The sequence below is a fragment of the Oncorhynchus keta genome, chromosome 6 (genome assembly GCF_023373465.1).
Source record: "Oncorhynchus keta strain PuntledgeMale-10-30-2019 chromosome 6, Oket_V2, whole genome shotgun sequence".
Taxonomy (NCBI): Eukaryota; Metazoa; Chordata; class Actinopteri; order Salmoniformes; family Salmonidae; genus Oncorhynchus; species Oncorhynchus keta.
The window spans coordinates 13941054-13960403 of record NC_068426.1 but is presented as its reverse complement, the minus strand read 5'-3'; the positions used below and the strand labels follow the sequence as shown (position 1 = coordinate 13960403).

General features: G+C 45.0%; 1 protein-coding gene across 24 annotated transcripts in view; it reads left to right on the top strand.

Annotated features, from left to right (window-relative positions):
- nrg2a (neuregulin 2a) overlaps positions 1–19350 on the top strand; it is a 183622-nt gene that overhangs the window by 82948 nt on the left and 81324 nt on the right. For all 24 annotated transcript variants that reach the window (XR_008139019.1, XR_008139018.1, XR_008139013.1 and 21 more), the window contains exons 2-3: positions 1500–1662; positions 2260–2378. Coding sequence is in view for 2 of the 24 variants with exons in the window: in XM_052520802.1 (XP_052376762.1) it covers positions 1500–1662; positions 2260–2378 (282 nt within the window). In the remaining 22 variants the exon portion in view is untranslated. The remainder of the gene's footprint in view (positions 1–1499; positions 1663–2259; positions 2379–19350) is intronic.

Genomic DNA, 19350 nt, shown 5'->3' with positions numbered 1-19350 from the left:
TGTCATTTCCTTCTTAAATGCACATCTAGCAACATCCATAACAATAATTTTCTGTCAATCTATGGCTTACAAAAATGGCACAATATAGACAAAATAAGTTCTTAGACCCCATCTTAATCTGTGAGGAATTATTAGAGCATACTGCATTCTGAGAGCAGTTCTGAGAGCATACCGCATTCTGAGAGCAGTTCTTAGAGCATACCACATTCTGAGAGCAGCTCTTAGACCCCATCTCAATCTGAGAGGAATTATTAGAGCATACTGCATTCTGAGAGCAGTTCTGAGAGCATACCGCATTCTGAGAGCAGTTCTTAGAGCATACCGCATTCTGAGAGCAGCTCTTAGACCCCATCTCAATCTGAGAGGAATTATTAGACCATACTGCATTCTGAGAGCAGTTCTGAGAGCATACCGCATTCTGAGAGCAGTTCTTAGAGCATATCACATTCTGAGAGCAGTTCATCCCTTTTCTGGTATTAGGTTCAGTTATGTCTTGTGTTCTTTGAAGCATATCATCCCAAATTGCTTTTTTGTTCCATTCAGTTGTGAATGCTTGAACCATACCGCTTCAAGCATTCATAAAAACTGAAACTAGCTACTCAATTGAAGACAATGTAAAATGTATCCTGTTTGACAGTGATTCTGACTTAGTCTAGAGATATGAGAGAGGCTGAGCTCTGGTGACCTCATCTGGCTATACGAGAGAGATGATGGCTGAGCTCTGGTGACCTCATCTGGCTATACGAGAGAGATGATGGCTGAGCTCTGGTGACCTCATCTGGCTATACGAGAGAGATGATGGCTGAGCTCTGGTGACCTCATCTGGCTATACGAGAGAGATGATGGCTGAGCTCTGGTGACCTCATCTGGCTATACGAGAGAGATGATGGCTGAGCTCTGGTGACCTCATCTGGCTATACGAGAGAGATGATGGCTGAGCTCTTGGTGACATGACATGTCTGTCTTTCTGTGTCTCTGGGAGAATCTCAGTTGCATACTCCTCATGTTCTCTCTCCTCGCCTCCTCAAAACCCATTGGAAGAGAAGGACAGAGGGGAGGGACTTCTGGCTTTCTCATCCAATGGCTTTGAGAAGGAGCGAGGACGCGAGGAGTATGCAATTGAGATTCTCCTTCTGTCTTTCTGGGTCTCTGTGTACCCCCCCACACTCTCTCCACATCTCCCTCTCTATTCCCCTCTCCCTCTCTCTCCCTCGCTCTCATTTCAATTCAAAGGGGCTTTATTGGCATGGCAAATGTGTTTACATTGCCAAAGCAAGTGAAATAAACAATAAACAAAACAACAATAACAAAACCAACAAAGAGACTTATAACAAAAGAAAGTCGAAAACAATCAGACATTAACAGTAAACATGATACACAAAAAGTGTTCCTCTTTCTCTCTGTCTCTTTCTCTGTCTCTTGTCTTAAACCCATTTCAAGCGTGTCCCATTTAATTAAAAAATGTCTAATATCACCTCTGTTTCTCTCTCTGTGTTTAGCTAATGCCCCAAAGTTGAAGCGGTTGAGGAACCTGATGGTGGAAGAGGGGAGCAGGCTCACGGTCAAGTGTGAAGCTACAGGAAACCCCAGCCCTACCTACAAATGGTTCAAAGATGGCAGTGAGCTCAAGAAGAGCAGAGATGTCAAAATAAAGTCCAGCCAGTGAGTCCATCTACAATCCCTTGAAGCTCCTAATATATTTAGCATGTGGTAGTATTAGCAAAACAGACAAATGTCAAAAGTCACTGCGTGGCAGTAATTTCTCCTTCAGTAGTTTTCTCCTAATGCTTTTAGCAGCTGACCCAAAAGATGAAAAGCATTTTGGAAAGTGAAACAACACAGAGACACATTATTTATGAGAGTATGCCAGGGATTTATGAGCAAATTCCTTCATTAGTGAAATAACAAAGTATACTTTGCAGTGTAGAAGTGTTTAGCGACTAGGTGGCCTTTTAAATGAAAGTTGGTTACTGGGTTGATGAATAGGACAGGCCCTAGATTCCTCAGTGTTCCATATTGCAAATCTTTACCTTCCTGTAAATTCTTACCTGCTGAAATTACAAACTGCATCAAAATCGACTCTGACTAACTGGCTTCTATCCCGCTCTAATCTGGTTTGTATGGCGACTCCCCATTTTTGTTGCAAGGCTACGGTAGGTTCTTCCATGCCTGTTGTTTTGTCGTCCTCTGTCCCCAGACACTTGTTGTGTTTCCATGTCATGTTGGGTCCCCTGAGTCAACTGTTTGTGTCTGCCACAGGAAGAACTCCAGGGTCCAGATCAGCAGAGCCAAGCTGGAGCATTCTGGGAATTACACGTGTGTGGCAGAGAACCTTCTGGGGAACTCCAACTCCACGAGCACTGTTCATGTCCAAAGTAGTGAGTACTGAGCCATGGCCTGTCTGTCAGAGAAGAGGGAATACTGGCATGATGCAGAGTGTATGGCTGGAGCATGTATGAGCAAAGAGATGGCGTGTTGGATATTGTCAGGATCATGGCCCGCCCGCCCATTAGGCAGGATTAGGTGGCCGCCAATTGCGACATATTGACGAGGATGGCATTTTCTGAGCTAAACTGACCATGACGCACCTGCAACAACACATAAAACCTCACATAATTCTGCTCAAAAACAATGACAATTTCTCTCAACCAGTGGCATATGTTTTTTTTAGGTGAGCTCTGTATTCTCTTGAATCTCTTTTCCTCATTCTTCCCAAATCTCTTCTCCTCATTCTTCCCAACAGCGGTGCAACTGTCTTCTCTGTCTTGTGGCAGAATGAGTGATTTGCTGCACAGAGGAAGTGTGTGTGTGTGTTTGTGTGTGTGTGTTTCACTCTGGAGGGGAGGCAAGAGAGGCGACGAGACAGGGCGTATCGGGAAGTCCACAGGCTGGGGGAGGGGTTCACCCAGATGATATCAATAAAATAATGGCTGAAAATATTGTGAAGGGAGGTAAACTGACAGTATTTTGCTGTGTTTAGCCAACAGTTAGGTAGGAAGCTTGATATGAACAGAGTTGGCAAATAAACATATATACCTGAATGAATGAATGCAGAATGCAGAGTGAAGAATGAAGAATGAAGAATGAAGAATGAAGAATGCAGAATGCAGAATGCAGAATGAAGAATGCAGAATGCAGAGTGAAGAATGAAGAATGAAGAATGCAGAATGAAGAATGCAAAATGAAGAATGCAGAATGCAGAATGAAGAATGCAGAATGCAGAATGAAAAATGAAGAATGCAGAATGAAGAATGAAGAATGCAGAATGCAGAATGAAGAATGAAGAATGAAGAATGAAAAATGAAAAATGAAGAATGCAGAATGCAGAATGAAGAATGCAGAATGCAGAATGAAGAATGAAGAATGCAGAATGAAGAATGAAGAATGCAGAATGCAGAATGCAGAATGCAGAATGAAGAATACAGAATGAAGAATGCAGAATGCAGAATGCAGAATGAAGAATGAAGAATGCAGAATGAAGAATGCAGAATGAAGAATGCAGAATGAAGAATGAAGAATGCAGAATGCAGAATGCAGAATGCAGAATGAAGAATGAAGAATGAAGAATGCAGAATGCAGAATGAAGAATGCAGAATGCAGAATGCAGAATGCAGAATGAAGAATGCAGAATGCAGAATGAAGAATGCAGAATGCAGAATGCAGAATGAAGAATGAAGAATGCAGAATGCAGAATGCAGAATGAAGAATGAAGAATGCAGAATGCAGAATGAAGAATGAAGAATGAAGAATGAAGAATGCAGAATGCAGAATGCAGAATGAAGAATACAGAATGAAGAATGCAGAATGCAGAATGAAGAATGAAGAATGCAGAATGAAGAATGAAGAATGAAGAATGCAGAATGAAGAATGCAGAATGCAGAATGCAGAATGCAGAATGCAGAATGAAGAATGAAGAATGCAGAATGAAGAATGCAGAATGCAGAATGCAGAATGAAGAATGCAGAATGAAGAATGAAGAATGAAGAATGCAGAATGCAGAATGAAGAATGAAGAATGCAGAATGAAGAATGCAGAATGAAGAATGAAGAATGCAGAATGAAGAATGAAGAATGCAGAATGAAGAATGCAGAATGAAGAATGCAGAATGCAGAATGAAGAATGAAGAATGCAGAATGAAGAATGCAGAATGAAGAATGCAGAATGAAGAATGCAGAATGAAGAATGAAGAATGCAGAATGCAGAATGCAGAATGCAGAATGAAGAATGCAGAATGAAGAATGCAGAATGAAGAATGAAGAATGAAGAATGCAGAATGAAGAATGCAGAATGCAGAATGAAGAATGAAGAATGAAGAATGCAGAATGAAGAATGAAGAATGAAGAATGCAGAATGCAGAATGCAGAATGCAGAATGCAGAATGCAGAATGAAGAATGAAGAATGCAGAATGCAGAATGCAGAATGCAGAATGAAGAATGCAGAATGCAGAATGCAGAATGCAGAATGCAGAATGCAGAATGAAGAATGCAGAATGCAGAATGCAGAATGCAGAATGCAGAATAAAAAATGAAGAATGGATAATACAGAATGCATAATGCCTTGTAGTGTTCTGTTTCCCTGGGTCGTCTTTTCCTGGGTCGTCTTTTCCTGTCATAATAGGATTTATTTATATATTTTTTGCAGGTACAATATGCGTTGTTGTTGATGTGAACAGAGGGAATATGATTGATTTGAGAAGCTGCCTGGGTTGCTATTCATCCTAAGGTCATGAGAGAAATGGCTACTCTGGTGAAAGGCTGCAGTGGTGTATGCCTGCCTGCTGCAGTGTGTTGCTATAGCAGTATGTAGCCGCAGTATTATCTGTGTATGTGTGCCTGCTAGAGAGAGAGAAAGAGTGAAGGAGGCAGCAAAAGCTGGAGAGTGAGATAGTGACTGAGAGAAGGCAAGGTAGATGGAGGAAGGGAGTGAGTGAGGGAAAGGGGGAGCGAGAGAGAGAGTGTAAAGGGAGAGTGGGCAAGAGAGTAAAGGGAGAGACACAGTAAAGGGAGAGACACAGTAAAGGGAGGGAGAGAGAGAGAGAGAGAGAGAGAGAGAGAGAGAGAGAGAGAGAGAGAGAGAGAGAGAGAGAGAGAGAGAGAGAGAGAGAGAGAGAGAGAGAGAGAGAGAGAGTTATTAGGAGACCCAGCTGCTTTGCAGAGGGGACTGTTTCACACCCATTTTAGAACGCAGTCAGAGTTTGCAGGCTTTGTCCAGAGGCAGCCAGTAACACAGGGTTTCTCTCACCATTACCACTAGTATGTCACATCTCTTCCTGAACCTACACCCTCACCGTGTCACCTCACTCCAGACACACACACACAGTCATACAAGCTTTTTCAGAAGCTTGCCTACAGTAAATACCTACAGTAATTGGGATTGTTAGTAATGTTGGCCGTCACTCCGGTTTTGCTCTCCCATAAAGGCTGAACAAGGTTGAACACAGAGAGGGAGGCGAAGTGTGTGTGTGTGTGTGTGTGTGTGTGTGTGTGTGTGTGTGTGTGTGTGTGTGTGTGTGTGTGTGTGTGTGTGTGTGTGTGTGTGTGTGTGTGTGTGTGTGTGTGTGTGTGTGTGTGTGTGTGTGTGTGTGAAAGTGTGAAAGTGTGTGTGAAAGTGTGTGTGTGAAAGTGTGTGACCATGAGCTCTAGGGCCTATGGGTAATGAAGACAAACAGCTCCTATCCCCAGCACTATCATTTCTCTCCCCAGAGGGAACCAATAGTGGTGCCTCTGGATACTGATTGCTCTGTCGGAGGCAGGCCCTGAGAAACTAGCCCCAACACATGCTGTCCTCCCTCCCACCACCCAGCCCCAGACTGGTCCCCTGTGCAAGCCTATGGCTCCTCTCCCTGTCTAGGGTCAGCCGCTGGGGAGGGCCTTGAGCATGGGGGTCTGTCTGTGTATGTGCATGTGGTCCGAGGCTGTAAGGACACAGGTCAAAAACAGGGAGAGGGCAGGCTGGACGTAGCCTGTGATCTGGTGGATGGGCCATTTCACAGTGAAGCAGACCCACTAAATATATTTTCACTTTGGGGCTGTTTTACAGGGCATTGATCACTCTGTTACAGTGAATGAAAGGTTGTAACCACAACCAGATGAATAATTAGCTGTGAGCTGTGCTGCTGGGAACTTATCTGATACGGAGTATCACTCAGACTGTCTGAGCCTAACCAACTTGAACCACAGTCCTATGTTGATATCTGAGGTAACTGGAGCTCACTAAACACCACTATAAACTGGGTGGTTCAAGCCCTGACTGCTGATTGGCTGACCGCTAACCACTTGAGCAATCTGGAATCTGGATTCCTGATTTAACAAGACATGAGAGATGGGAAATGGAGTTAGTGAGATTTACAGATGAGCACTATTGTAAAACCCTGTAGTTATTGTGGGGCTACTCCATATTTCTTTACATAGGCCCTAGACCTAGACAATAAATTACCTGTATTCATATTAAATTAATAAATAAAAGACCTGTATTCATACTAAATGAATTGATTAATTTCCTGTATTCATACTAAATTAATTAATAAATGGCCTTTATTCATACTCATTTTTACAAGCTATTTGATTTGACCAATGTAACCATGCAACACCAAACTAGTGCCATTCATCCGATAGGAAGAGCCGAGAGGTGCAGAACATGTTTCACAAATCTGGTGTTGGAAAAAACAACTGTTGTGTTTTCTTGTAAAAACTGCACGGACAGTGAACTTGCTCTTCTCATGCATGTTTAAAATGTGTGTTGTATGGTGGCACATGTGTGTTGTATGGTGGCACTGTGCCAACCGTGCAGTATGCCAATGATATCCAATTGCTGCTCTTCTGTGGAGATTTTTACCAACGTCACTGTTTTCACCAGGAAAAACAAACACACATTGTAAATGGACAAAGTGGCAATTATTGTTCTACTGTACACAGACGGCTGAGTGGGTGGCTGGGTTTATTGATTTACTTGGTCCATCACTGTTTTGGTCTAGCGCAGTAGTGGTGAGTGGGTAAATTCACTGGGGAAACCGAGCCCAAAAACAAAAAAACGCCATATTACAACCTATGTGTTGTGATAATTGTGTTGTTTACTCTATAACCTGTTAGTTCATATGCCTGGCCACCGTGATATATAGGCCTAAAACTGGAGAGCAACCTCTATCTGGTGAAGTCCACAAAGCATATTGCGGGCTCCTCACTGGTGCAGCGGTCTAAGGCACTACATCTCATGGCTAGAAGTGTCACCACAGACACCCTGGTTCAAATCCAGGCTGTCTCACAACCAGCCATGATTGGGAGTCCCATAGGGCGGCGCACAATTGGCCCAGCGTCCTCCGGGTTTGGCCGGTGTAGGCCATCATTGCAAGTAAGATTTTTTTCTTAACTGACTTGGCTAGTTGAAAAAAGGTACAATTTAAATGTAACAAACAGTTACATGACCTACAGCAGCGTCTAGCAAGTTAATGTTTGTTCAGACCACTAAACAACTATTGATTTAGAACCACGGAGAGTTACCACAAGTCACAAAGAAAGCAGGAGCTGCCTCCACTATTTTAACATTAACATTTCAACATCATCAAATCACCTATGCTTATTCTAATACAAATGAAAGATACCGAAAACAATTTAGTCCAATCAACGTAACCTAAATATGATGTGGCTGTCCAGGGTTCAGATGTGTGTGTGTGTGTGTGTGTGTGTGCGTGCGTGCGTGCGTGCGTGCGTAGCTGTAGCTGTACACTTCAAAAGTGCTGAACAAATAGTTATATTGACTACGTCTGTCTTAGCTCGCTCATTAATGTCTTAATCGAAATTACGGATTGCCTCTTATCCGCTCATCGTTCCCTTATGCCATAGTTTCTACATCTCAATTGTCAATATAAACCACATTTGTTTAAGCAAGTCAGCCATATCAGCTATCTTGTTTTTTTAAAGGCCTAAATGAGGCTGAATGAACTGTTTCACTTCCAGACAAGGCTCCGCTGATAGCCAGGTGTAGAAGTGGAAAGGAGACACTCCATGGTGCTGAAAAGAAAGATCTGCTGTTGGGACAGCTTTATGTAGGCCCTAACAGTTTGTGGGGACCGTTTGTCACTGTTATAGGGCAATTCATGTATTGTTTAAGTGTTGTGTTTTCTTATGTAGTGGCTTGCTGCCATCTATCTAAAAAACGTTTTGAAAGTTTGCCCAAACTAAGATTGGACTCACTGGACACTCCTTACCACCAATGCCATCCTCCTTTCTTTCATGTTGACAAAATGGTCTATGACCCTGTCATACAGTACACACTTTTTTTGTCCTAGGCTACCTGGCTAAAATGCTTGCTCGCTAGCCTAGCTTCCTTCATGGGCAACGTTAACTAGTTAACATTAGCCTTCTACATCTAGCTACTCATTGAACTTCCATCCCTTCAAGTCCACGGGCACAATGTATGAATCTATGGTTGGATCAGAATCGTCATGGGGCGTCAGGGTAGCTTAGTGGTAGCCTAGTGGTTAGAGCGTTGGACTAGTAACTGGAAGGTTGCAAGTTCAAAGCCCCGAGCTGACAAGGTACACATGTGTCGTACTGCCCCTGAACAGGCAGTTAACCTACTGTTCCTACGTCATTGAAAATAAGAATTTGTTCTTAACTGACTTACCTAGTTAAATGAAGGTAAAATAAAAAAAATTATGTTTGACCAGTATGGAGAATTAAGTAAAACCACAAGCCCAAATCTCCATCCATGGCTCATTTAGGAAAGGGTTGATTTTAGCTAGAAGTCCACAGGAGGACAACAACACAACGAGATGCATGAATTCAAGTTGTTTCTGTCAATGACATATTTATCTCAATGTGATATGATAGGAGTGAAGCCAAACCCAAACTGGCTTCTCTTGATACTTTTTTGGGATGTGCCAGGACCAGTCACAGTTGAGCTGTAAGTTTAGCTCAATGCTGATTGGCTATTATTTTATAGTTTTTTTAATCAAGGGAGGCCAAATGCTCACTGGCTTCCCTTGCCTTCTAAGCTACAGCTTACCTTGACCCCTACAGTACAAGTTTATGTTTTACCTTGACCCCTACAGTACAAGTTTATGTTTTACCTTGACCCCTACAGTACAAGTTTATGTTTTACCTTGACCCCTACAGTACAAGTTTATGTTTTACCTTGACCCCTACAGTACAAGTTTATGTTTTACCTTGACCCCTACAGTACAAGTTTATGTTTTACCTTGACCCCTACAGTACAAGTTTATGTTTTACCTTGACCCCTACAGTACAAGTTTATGTTTTACCTTGACCCCTACAGTACAAGTTTATGTTTTACCTTGACCCCTACAGTACAAGTTTATGTTTTACCTTGACCCCTACAGTACAAGTTTATGTTTTACCTTGACCACTACAGTACAAGTTTATGTTTTACCTTGACCCCTACAGTACAAGTTTATGTTTTACCTTGACCACTACAGTACAAGTTTGTGTTTTACTTAGAACCCACTAGGTTTATGTGTTTTACTTAGAACCCACTAGGTTTATGTATTTTACCTAGAACCCACCAGGTTTATGTGTTTTACTTAGAACCCACCAGGTTTATGTGTTTTACTTAGAACCCACCAGGTTTATGTGTTTTACCTAGAACCCACCAGGTTTATGTGTTTCACCTAGAAACCACCAGGTTTATGTGTTTCACCTAGAAACCACCAGGTTTATGTGTTTCACCTAGAAACCACCAGGTTTATGTGTTTTACCTAGAAACCACCAGGTTTATGTGTTTTACCTAGAAACCACCAGGTTTATGTGTTTTACCTAGAAACCACCAGGTTTATGTGTTTCACCTAGAAACCACCAGGTTTATGTGTTTTACCTAGAACCCACCAGGTTTATGTGTTTTACTTAGAACCCACCAGGTTTATGTGTTTTACTTAGAACCCACCAGGTTTATGTGTTTCACCTAGAACCCACCAGGTTTATGTGTTTTACTTAGAACCCACCAGGTTTATGTGTTTTACTTAGAAACCACCAGGTTTATGTGTTTTACTTAGAACCCACCAGGTTTATGTGTTTTACTTAGAACCCACCAGGTTTATGTGTTTTACTTAGAACCCACCAGGTTTATGTGTTTTACCTAGAACCCACCAGGTTTATGTGTTTTACTTAGAAACCACCAGGTTTATGTGTTTTACTTAGAACCCACCAGGTTTATGTGTTTCACCTAGAACCCACCAGGTTTATGTGTTTTACCTAGAACCCACCAGGTTTATGTGTTTTACTTAGAAACCACCAGGTTTATGTGTTTTACTTAGAAACCACCAGGTTTATGTGTTTTACCTAGAAACCACCAGGTTTATGTGTTTTACCTAGAAACCACCAGGTTTATGTGTTTTACCTAGAAACCACCAGGTTTATGTGTTTTACCTAGAAACCACCAGGTTTATGTGTTTTACCTAGAAACCACCAGGTTTATGTGTTTCACCTAGAACCCACCAGGTTTATGTGTTTTACCTAGAACCCACCAGGTTTATGTGTTTTACCTAGAAACCACCAGGTTTATGTGTTTTACTTAGAACCCACCAGGTTTATGTGTTTTACTTAGAACCCACCAGGTTTATGTGTTTCACCTAGAACCCACCAGGTTTATGTGTTTTACTTAGAACCCACCAGGTTTATGTGTTTTACTTAGAACCCACCAGGTTTATGTGTTTTACCTAGAACCCACCAGGTTTATGTGTTTCACCTAGAAACCACCAGGTTTATGTGTTTTACCTAGAACCCACCAGGTTTATGTGTTTTACTTAGAAACCACCAGGTTTATGTGTTTTACTTAGAACCCACCAGGTTTATGTGTTTTACCTAGAACCCACCAGGTTTATGTGTTTTACCTAGAACCCACCAGGTTTATGTGTTTTACCTAGAAACACCAGGTTTATGTGTTTTACTTAGAACCCACCAGGTTTATGTGTTTTACCTAGAACCCACCAGGTTTATGTGTTTTACTTAGAACCCACCAGGTTTATGTGTTTTACTTAGAACCCACCAGGTTTATGTGTTTTACTTAGAACCCACCAGGTTTATGTGTTTTACTTAGAACCCACCAGGTTTATGTGTTTTACTTAGAACCCACCAGGTTTATGTGTTTTACTTAGAACCCACCAGGTTTATGTGTTTTACTTAGAACCCACCAGGTTTATGTGTTTTACCTAGAACCCACCAGGTTTATGTGTTTTACCTAGAAACACCAGGTTTATGTGTTTTACCTAGAAACCACCAGGTTTATGTGTTTTACCTAGAAACCACCAGGTTTATGTGTTTCACCTAGAAACCACCAGGTTTATGTGTTTTACCTAGAAACCACCAGGTTTATGTGTTTTACCTAGAAACCACCAGGTTTATGTGTTTTACCTAGAACCCACCAGGTTTATGTGTTTTACCTAGAAACCACCAGGTTTATGTGTTTTACCTAGAAACCACCAGGTTTATGTGTTTTACTTAGAACCCACCAGGTTTATGTGTTTTACTTAGAACCCACCAGGTTTATGTGTTTTACCTAGAACCCACCAGGTTTATGTGTTTTACTTAGAACCCACCAGGTTTATGTGTTTTACTTAGAACCCACCAGGTTTATGTGTTTTACCTAGAACCCACCAGGTTTATGTGTTTTACTTAGAACCCACTAGGTTTATGTGTTTTACCTAGAACCCACCAGGTTTATGTGTTTTACCTAGAACCCACCAGGTTTATGTGTTTTACTTTGAACCCACTAGGATTGTGTTTCACCTAGAAACCCACCAGGTTGATATGAGTACTGGTATAGTACTGTGGTGGTTGCTGCTGCAGGTTGCAGTGATCCACATGGCAGGGGAAGGAGAGAGAGAGTCCTCCTGTGTGTCTCCTTTAGGCTGCTGTGTTGTGATAAGCGTTTTGCAAGGCACCCGTGCGTTCGCAGGCTAAGGGTTGCATCCCTAAGGGGCGCTCTTCATAGCCCCACAGAGAGAATGAGAGAGTGTGTGAGTTCCCAGGAATGTGTCGATGGAAAACACAGCTGGGCTGCTGATTGGTCCAACCTCATCAGTCAAGCTGGGGCCCACCAGCAGCAGTTTGCACACACACACACTCTATGTAAATGTTGAAGCCAAACACACCTGTCCCTCTCATACAAAACTATATTTTTCTCCATGACTTCTCTATCAACATCTAGTGAGTAATATTCTTGCACGTCTACAGCTGTGCTCTTGCAAAAAAATAGGTTTCCTTATTAGCTTTTCCCTTTCACTCTGTCTCGCTGTTATATTTTATCACTCTCTTTCTCTTCCTGCAATAAAGGTCCTGACATCTCTTTGTAATATAAGGAAACATAGTTTGTTTAAACTACATAAAGTCCTGACATCTCTTTGTAATATAAGGAAACGTAGTTTATTTATACTATATAAAGTCCTGACATCTCTTTGTAATATAAGGAAACATAGTGTATTTAAAACTTCTTACTTATGGGTCTGCCCTTTCTTTTCGCCAATAATGACATACCCAAATCTAACTGCCTGTAGCTCAGGACCTGAAGCAAGGATATGCATATCCTTGCTCTTCTTCTGAAGAGGAGAGGCGAGAAGGATCGGAGGACCAATGCGCAGCGTGGTAAGTGTCCATGGTTGTTTATTAAACGCATAAACTGAACACTCTATACAAAACAATAAACGTACCGTGAATAACGAAAACCGAAAACAGTACCGTGTGGTGTAAAACACAGACACAGAAACAGAAAAACAACCTAGACACACAAAACATAGAATGCCCACCCAACTCACGTCCTGACCAAGTAAAACAAACAATTAACACAAGAACTAGGGTCAGAACGTGACAGTACCCCCCTCCCAAGGTGCGGACTCCGGCCGCAAAACCTGAACCTATAGGGGAGGGTCTGGGTGGGCATCTGTCCGCGGTGGCGGCTCTGGCACTGGACGTGGACCCCACTCCACCATAGTCTTAGTCCGCCTCTGTGGCCTCCTAGGAACGGCGACCCTTGCCGCCAACCCTGACCTGAGAACCCTAAACAACAGGCCCACCGGACTGAGGGACACACCTCAGGACTGATAGGTAGCTCATGACCAAGGGGTAGCTCAGACCTGAGGGGTAGCTTAGGACTGAGAGGTAGCTCAGGACTGAGAGGTATCTCTGGACTGAGAGGTATCTCTGGACTGAGAGATAGCTCAGGACTGAGAGGTATCTCAGGACAGAGGTATCTCAGGACTGAGAGGTATCTCAGGACTGAGAGATAGCTCAGGCTGGTTGACGGCTCTGGCAGCTCCTGGCAGACTGGTGGCTCTGGCAGATCCTGGTTGACTGACGGTTCTGGCAGATCCTGGCTGAATGGCGGCTCTGGCAGATCCTGGCTGAATGGTGGCTCCAGCGGCTCCTAGCTGACTGGCGGCTCCAGTGGCTCCTGGCTGACTTGGCAGCTCCGGCGGCTCTAGCAGCGCCGGACAGGCGGGAGACTCCGGCAGCGCTGGAGAGGAGGAAGGCTCTGGCAGAGCTGGACAGAGGGGCTCTGGCGCCCCTGGACTGAGGGGCCCTGGCGCCCCTGGACTGAGGGGCTCTGGCGCCTCTGGATTGAGGGGCTCTGGCGCCTCTGGACTGAGGGGCGGAAGCTCTGGCAGCGCCGGACAGGCAGGAGACTCCGGCAGCGCTGGACAGATGGTAGACTCTAGCAGCTCTGGACAGACGGGAGACTCTGATGGCGCTGGGCAGACGGGCAGCTCAGGCGGCGCTAGGCACATGGGCAGCTCAGGCGGCGCTGGGCAGACTGGAGACTCTGGCAGCGCTGTACAGAGGATCTCTGGCGCCTTTGGACTGAGGGGCTCTGGCGCCTCTGGACTGAGGGGCTCTGGCGCCTCTGGACTGAGGGGCTCTGGCGCCTCTGGACTGGGGAGCTCTGGCACCTCTGGACTGAGGGGCTCTGGCGCCTCTGGACTGAAGGGCTCTGACGCCTCTGGACTGAGGAGCGGAAACTCTGGTATCGCCGGACAGGCGGGAGCACCTGTATTGATGGGACGGAGAGACAGCCTGGTGCGGGGTGCCGGCACCGGTGGTACTGGGCTGGGGACACGCACCTCAGGGCGAATGCCTTGCATACTATGCCAAATCAACAGCTCTCTCTCTCTTCACTCTCCTCCAATTTTATTAACAACTCCTCGAGTGTCTCCTCATCTCCCATCCGTTCACTCTCCTCCAATCTGTCCAATAACTCCTCCACCCTCTCAGACTCAGCCCTCAGCTTTGCCGATAGCTCTGATTCCATCCATGGCTCCTTACGGTAAACAGGGGGAGTTGGCTCAGGTCTGACTCCTGACTCTGCCACACTCTCCCTGTGCCACCCCCCAAGACATTTTTGGGGCTGTCTCTCGGGCTTCCTACCTCGAAGGATCGGAGGACCAATGCGCAGCGTGGTAAGTGTCCATGGTTGTTTATTAAACACATAAACTGAACACTCTATACAAAACAATAAACATACCGTGAATAACGAAAACCGAAAACAGTACCGTGTGGTGTAAAACCCAGACACGGAAACAGAAAAACAACCTAGACACACAAAACATAGAATGCCCACCCAACTCACGTCCTGACCAACTAAAACAAACAAATAACACAATAACTAGGGTCAGAACGTGACAATTTTAAAGGAAACACTTTGATGTTTGTGGAAATGTGAAAGGAATGTAGGAAAATATAACACAATAGATCTGGTAAAAGAAAATACAAATAAAAAAACAACTGTTATTTTGTATTTGTTTTTGTACAATCTTTGAAATGCAAGAGAAAGGCCATAATGTATTACTCCAGCCCAGGTGCAAATTAGATTTTGGCCACTAGATGGCAGCTATGTATGTGCAAAGATTTACTGATCCAATGAACCATTGCATTTCTGTTAAAAATTTGGTATCAAGACTGCCCAAATGTTCCTCATTTGTTGATAAAAAAACTATTCATGTTAAAAATTGTGAACTCTCCTTAACCACATAAAGTCCTGACATCTCTTTGTAATATAAAGAAACATAGTTTGTTTAAACTACATAAAGTCTTGACATCTATTTGTAATATAAGGAAACATAGTTTTTTAAAACTACATAAATCTCCCTTTCTTTGTCTTGGTTGTGAAAAACAGACACCTCAGACAACGTGACAACACAAATTAACAGATTAACTGAGCTCAAATGACACTCAAAATCTTTCTGGGATGTTAGTTGCAGCCCTGAATGAATGTGAAGTACCTGTAAGTCAATCGATAGGCATTGATTGGTGTGGGCGAGCGGCAGTGGCCATGTCAGAGTAGAGCAGGCCCTCACTCAGGGAGATTCATGCCTAGCTCTCTGTATTTACAGTCCACTGGAGAACACCCTGACAGGGACCCTCAGTCACCACAAATAGACCAACTTCACTTCAACACAACCTAACAGAAAGACAAGCACCAGGCTGCTTTGTTGTTTTAGCCACTGGTTTGGTGGTTTTAGGGTGTGTGTGCATGTGTGCACTGACAACTGGCAGGTGATTGAGTCTGTAATACTGATTGAGTCTGATTGAGTCTGTAATACTAACATGTTTCAAGCAGACCTCCATAGTCCCTGTGCCCAAGAACAGTAAGGCAACCTGCCTAAATGACCACAGACCCGTAGCACTCACGTCTGTAGCCATGAAGTGTTTTGAAAGGTTGGTTAATGGCTCGCATCAACACCATTATCCCAGAAACCCTAGACCCTCTCCAATTTGCCCAAAGAGATCCACAAATTATGCAATCTCTATTGCACTCCACACTGCCCTTTCCAACCTGGACAACCTGTCATCAAGTACTTTGAGAGACTAGTCAAGGATCATAACACCTCTATCTTACCTGATACTGTACAGTAGACCTGCAAACTGCCCTATCCCATCTGGACAAGAGGAATACCTATGTAAGAATGCTGTTCATTGACTACAGCTCAGCATTCAACACCATAGTACACTCAAAGCTCATCACTAAGCTAAGGATCCTGGGACTAAACACCTCCCTCTGCAACTGGATCCTGGACTTCCTGACGGGCCGCCCCCAGTTGGTGAGGGTAGGTAACAACACATCTGCCACTCTGATCCGCAACACTGGAGCTCCACAGGGGTGCATGCTCAGTCCCCTCCTGTACTCCCTGTTCACCCACGACTGCATGGCCAGGAACGACTCCAACACCATCATTAAGTTTGCAGACGACACAACAGTGGTAGGCCAGATCACCGACAACGACGAGACAGCCTATAGGGAGGAGGTCAGAGACATTGGCTAACTGGGCTATCTGTATTGTGTCCCACCACCCGCCTGTCCCACCGCCCCCACTTTTATGCTACTGCTACTCTCTGTTCATCATATATGCATAGTCACTCTAACCATATCTACATGTACATACTACCTCAATCAGCCTGACGAACCAGTGTCTGTATGTAGCCTCGCTACTTTTATAGCCTCGCTACTTTATACAGCCTGTCTTTTACTGTTGTTTTATTTCTTTACTTACCTATTGTTCACCTAACACTTTTTTTGTACTATTGGTTAGAGCCTGTAAGTAAGCATTTCACTGTAAGGTCTACCTACACCTGTTGTATTTGGCGCACGTGACAAATACATTTTGATTTGATTTGATTCCCGCTGAGTTGGTCATTCAGAGGCCTGTGCACCCTCTGACCTCTTGCTGCTCTGTGATCAGGCCCAGTGTGTCTGAACAGATGTGTGTTGCGCTATGGCTCGTGAAGGTGTCTCTGGTCAGATGAGGAACACATATATTTACCATTCCACTGCTTAATGCACAGGAGTGTAGCCTTTTGTAGTTTGCCTGCCACAGCTGTTCTCCTACCCCCACCCCTGTTTCCCCATCCCTTTGCCTCCTGTTAATCGTGGTCTCGCCCCAGTCTGCTGGTACGGGGTGGGGGATTTCTTCCTGGGTCCTGTTTTCTATATCAGCAGAGAGAGGGGAAGTCCTGAGGGGAGCTACTCTACGTTACGCTGTTGGTCAGTGGATGCACAGGCGTTTGAGCTGCTTAGGACTAGAGCTGAAGTTGGGACTAGAGCTGAAGTTGGAACTAGAGCTGAAGTTAAGACAAGAGCTGAAGTTAGGACTAGAGCTGAAGTTAGGACTAGAGCTGAAGTTAGGACATGATTTGAAGTTAAGACTAGAGTTGGGTCTGGCGCCCAGATTAGGAGGACTGGTGCTGGGGCTGGAGCCCGGGTTAGGAGGACTGGTGCTGGGGCTGGAGCCCGGGTTAGGAATACTGGTGCTGGGGCTGGAGCCCGGGTTAGGAGGACTGGTGCTGGGGCAAGAGCCCGGGTTATGAGGACTGGTGCTGGGGGCTGGAGCCCGGGTTAAGAGGACTGGTGCTGGAGCTTGGGTTAGGAGGACTGGTGCTGGCGCTTGGGTTAGGAGGGCTGGTGCTGGTGCTGCTGGAGTTGGGGATCTGGTTGGGGCTGGAATTGGGACTGGGTTGGAGTAGGAGCTAGAGATGTTGCGGTGCTCCTGGGCTGGGTCAAGTTACTTTGGCCTGTCTGTGCTCAGTGACCCCTCCACTGTTAGTTTGTCCTCTGGCAGTGGACTGAGCCACCACCATCTGCCACCCACAGCAGTGCTCTGATGCCCAATTTCACAGCCGCCAGAGTGTGTGGGCGGTGCGCGTGCTTGGGAGGGAAGGGGGAGCTGAGGAATGGGCGAAGTGTGATCCAGAGCCGACACGCTTTCTTCCGCAGGACACACACACGGACATGCTGGGAGAAGGAGAGGCAAGCACTAAGGGGATACTTTCTCATGGGAGACTCTAAGTAGATCTAACATAGAGCTAGAGCTGCCGTAGAAACATTGTGAATCTGGTGAAAAGCCTACACCACCACTGTTACCAGCTGAGAGGGAAGGAAGAGTTAATTGGACAGACAGTGGATGGACCTGGATGGACCTGGATGTCTGTGTGCATCCATTCCCTGTGCTGAGGTCTGAGGAGGGGACCGAGGGCGGCACCAGACTGGGTTGCCCTACGTTGCGTGGCCCTCCCCGGCGTGGCTGCAGATGGGGCTTTGGGGCCGTGAGGGGCCTCCTCTTGCTCCTCCCCACACTCCTCTTGCTCATCCTGGGCCTGGGTGCCTGTCTCTTGCTGCTGCGCTGGGCGCTAGCTCAGGGCTCCACATCCACACTCTCTAAGTCCCCCGGTCAGCTGGATCTGAGGGGGGGAGAGGAAGAGGAGAGTTATCCACTGACATACACTACAGCTACACCAAACAGAGCAGGAACCGCCAACGGGGCCACCGGGGTCTTTGAAAGTAGGGCACTCCAGAGAATATCCCTCTCTGCTGCAGGCTCTCTGCTCCGGCCAACACCTGGCCTGATTGTACCCACTCTGCTGCCCACTCAACCTGCACTGCTGCCAGCCAGCGCCAGCACACCACCCCTCCTCCTCCTTCTCCTCAGTAAGTGCGCTTTGCTTGTTTACATGAGCGGCAGTTGTGCAATCGCATGCTGTGGCGCTCATTGATTTCCCCCCAATGCTGAGATGAATTTGACAGGCAAGACTAAGCATATCATCGATGTGATTGATGAAGGTTAATATATAATAGAAGACATGACGAGGGGAAATTAGGATGAAGTTCAGAGCAAGCTCCATTTTGTACTTTTCACATGCTATCTTTCTCTCTCTCCGGTTTGATGGTCCTTGAAATATGGTCACTGTCCTCTTGAAACAGGCTTTCAGTGCATGATAATGATAATGATAATAGTGACATTTTGTTTATGTTTCTCAAATTCTTGGGAAAGATCATGTTCTGTTCTGGCCCTTAGCCTAAAGAGTGATTCCTGTTGGTGGTGAAGCTGCTGCAGTCTCATGCTCCTTTTGAACTCTTTACAACTGTGAAATGTACGAGGACACACAGGATCGATACTGCTTCTGTGTGTGTGTGTGTGTGTGTGTGTGTGTGTGTGTGTGTGTGTGTGTGTGTGTGTGTGTGTGTGTGTGTGTGTGTGTGTGTGTGTGTGTGTGTGTGTGTGTGTGTGTGTGTGTGTGTGTGTGTGTGTGTGTGTGTGTGTGTGTGTGGAAGGTACTATGCTTGTTTGTATTCACAGTGTTTGTGTAAGGGATGTTAGATGTATCAGTTCTGCTGTTCTTTTGCAGAGCCTGGTCATTTTGAGCTTTGTAGATCATCATGTATTTCAACACTGTTATAACTGCTGCCTTGAGACAAAGAATTTATAGCTCATCTCCTGTCCCTCACCCTTCCCCATTACACACACACACACACACACACACACACACACACACACACACACACACACACACACACACACACACACACACACACACACACACACACACACACACACACACACACACACACACACA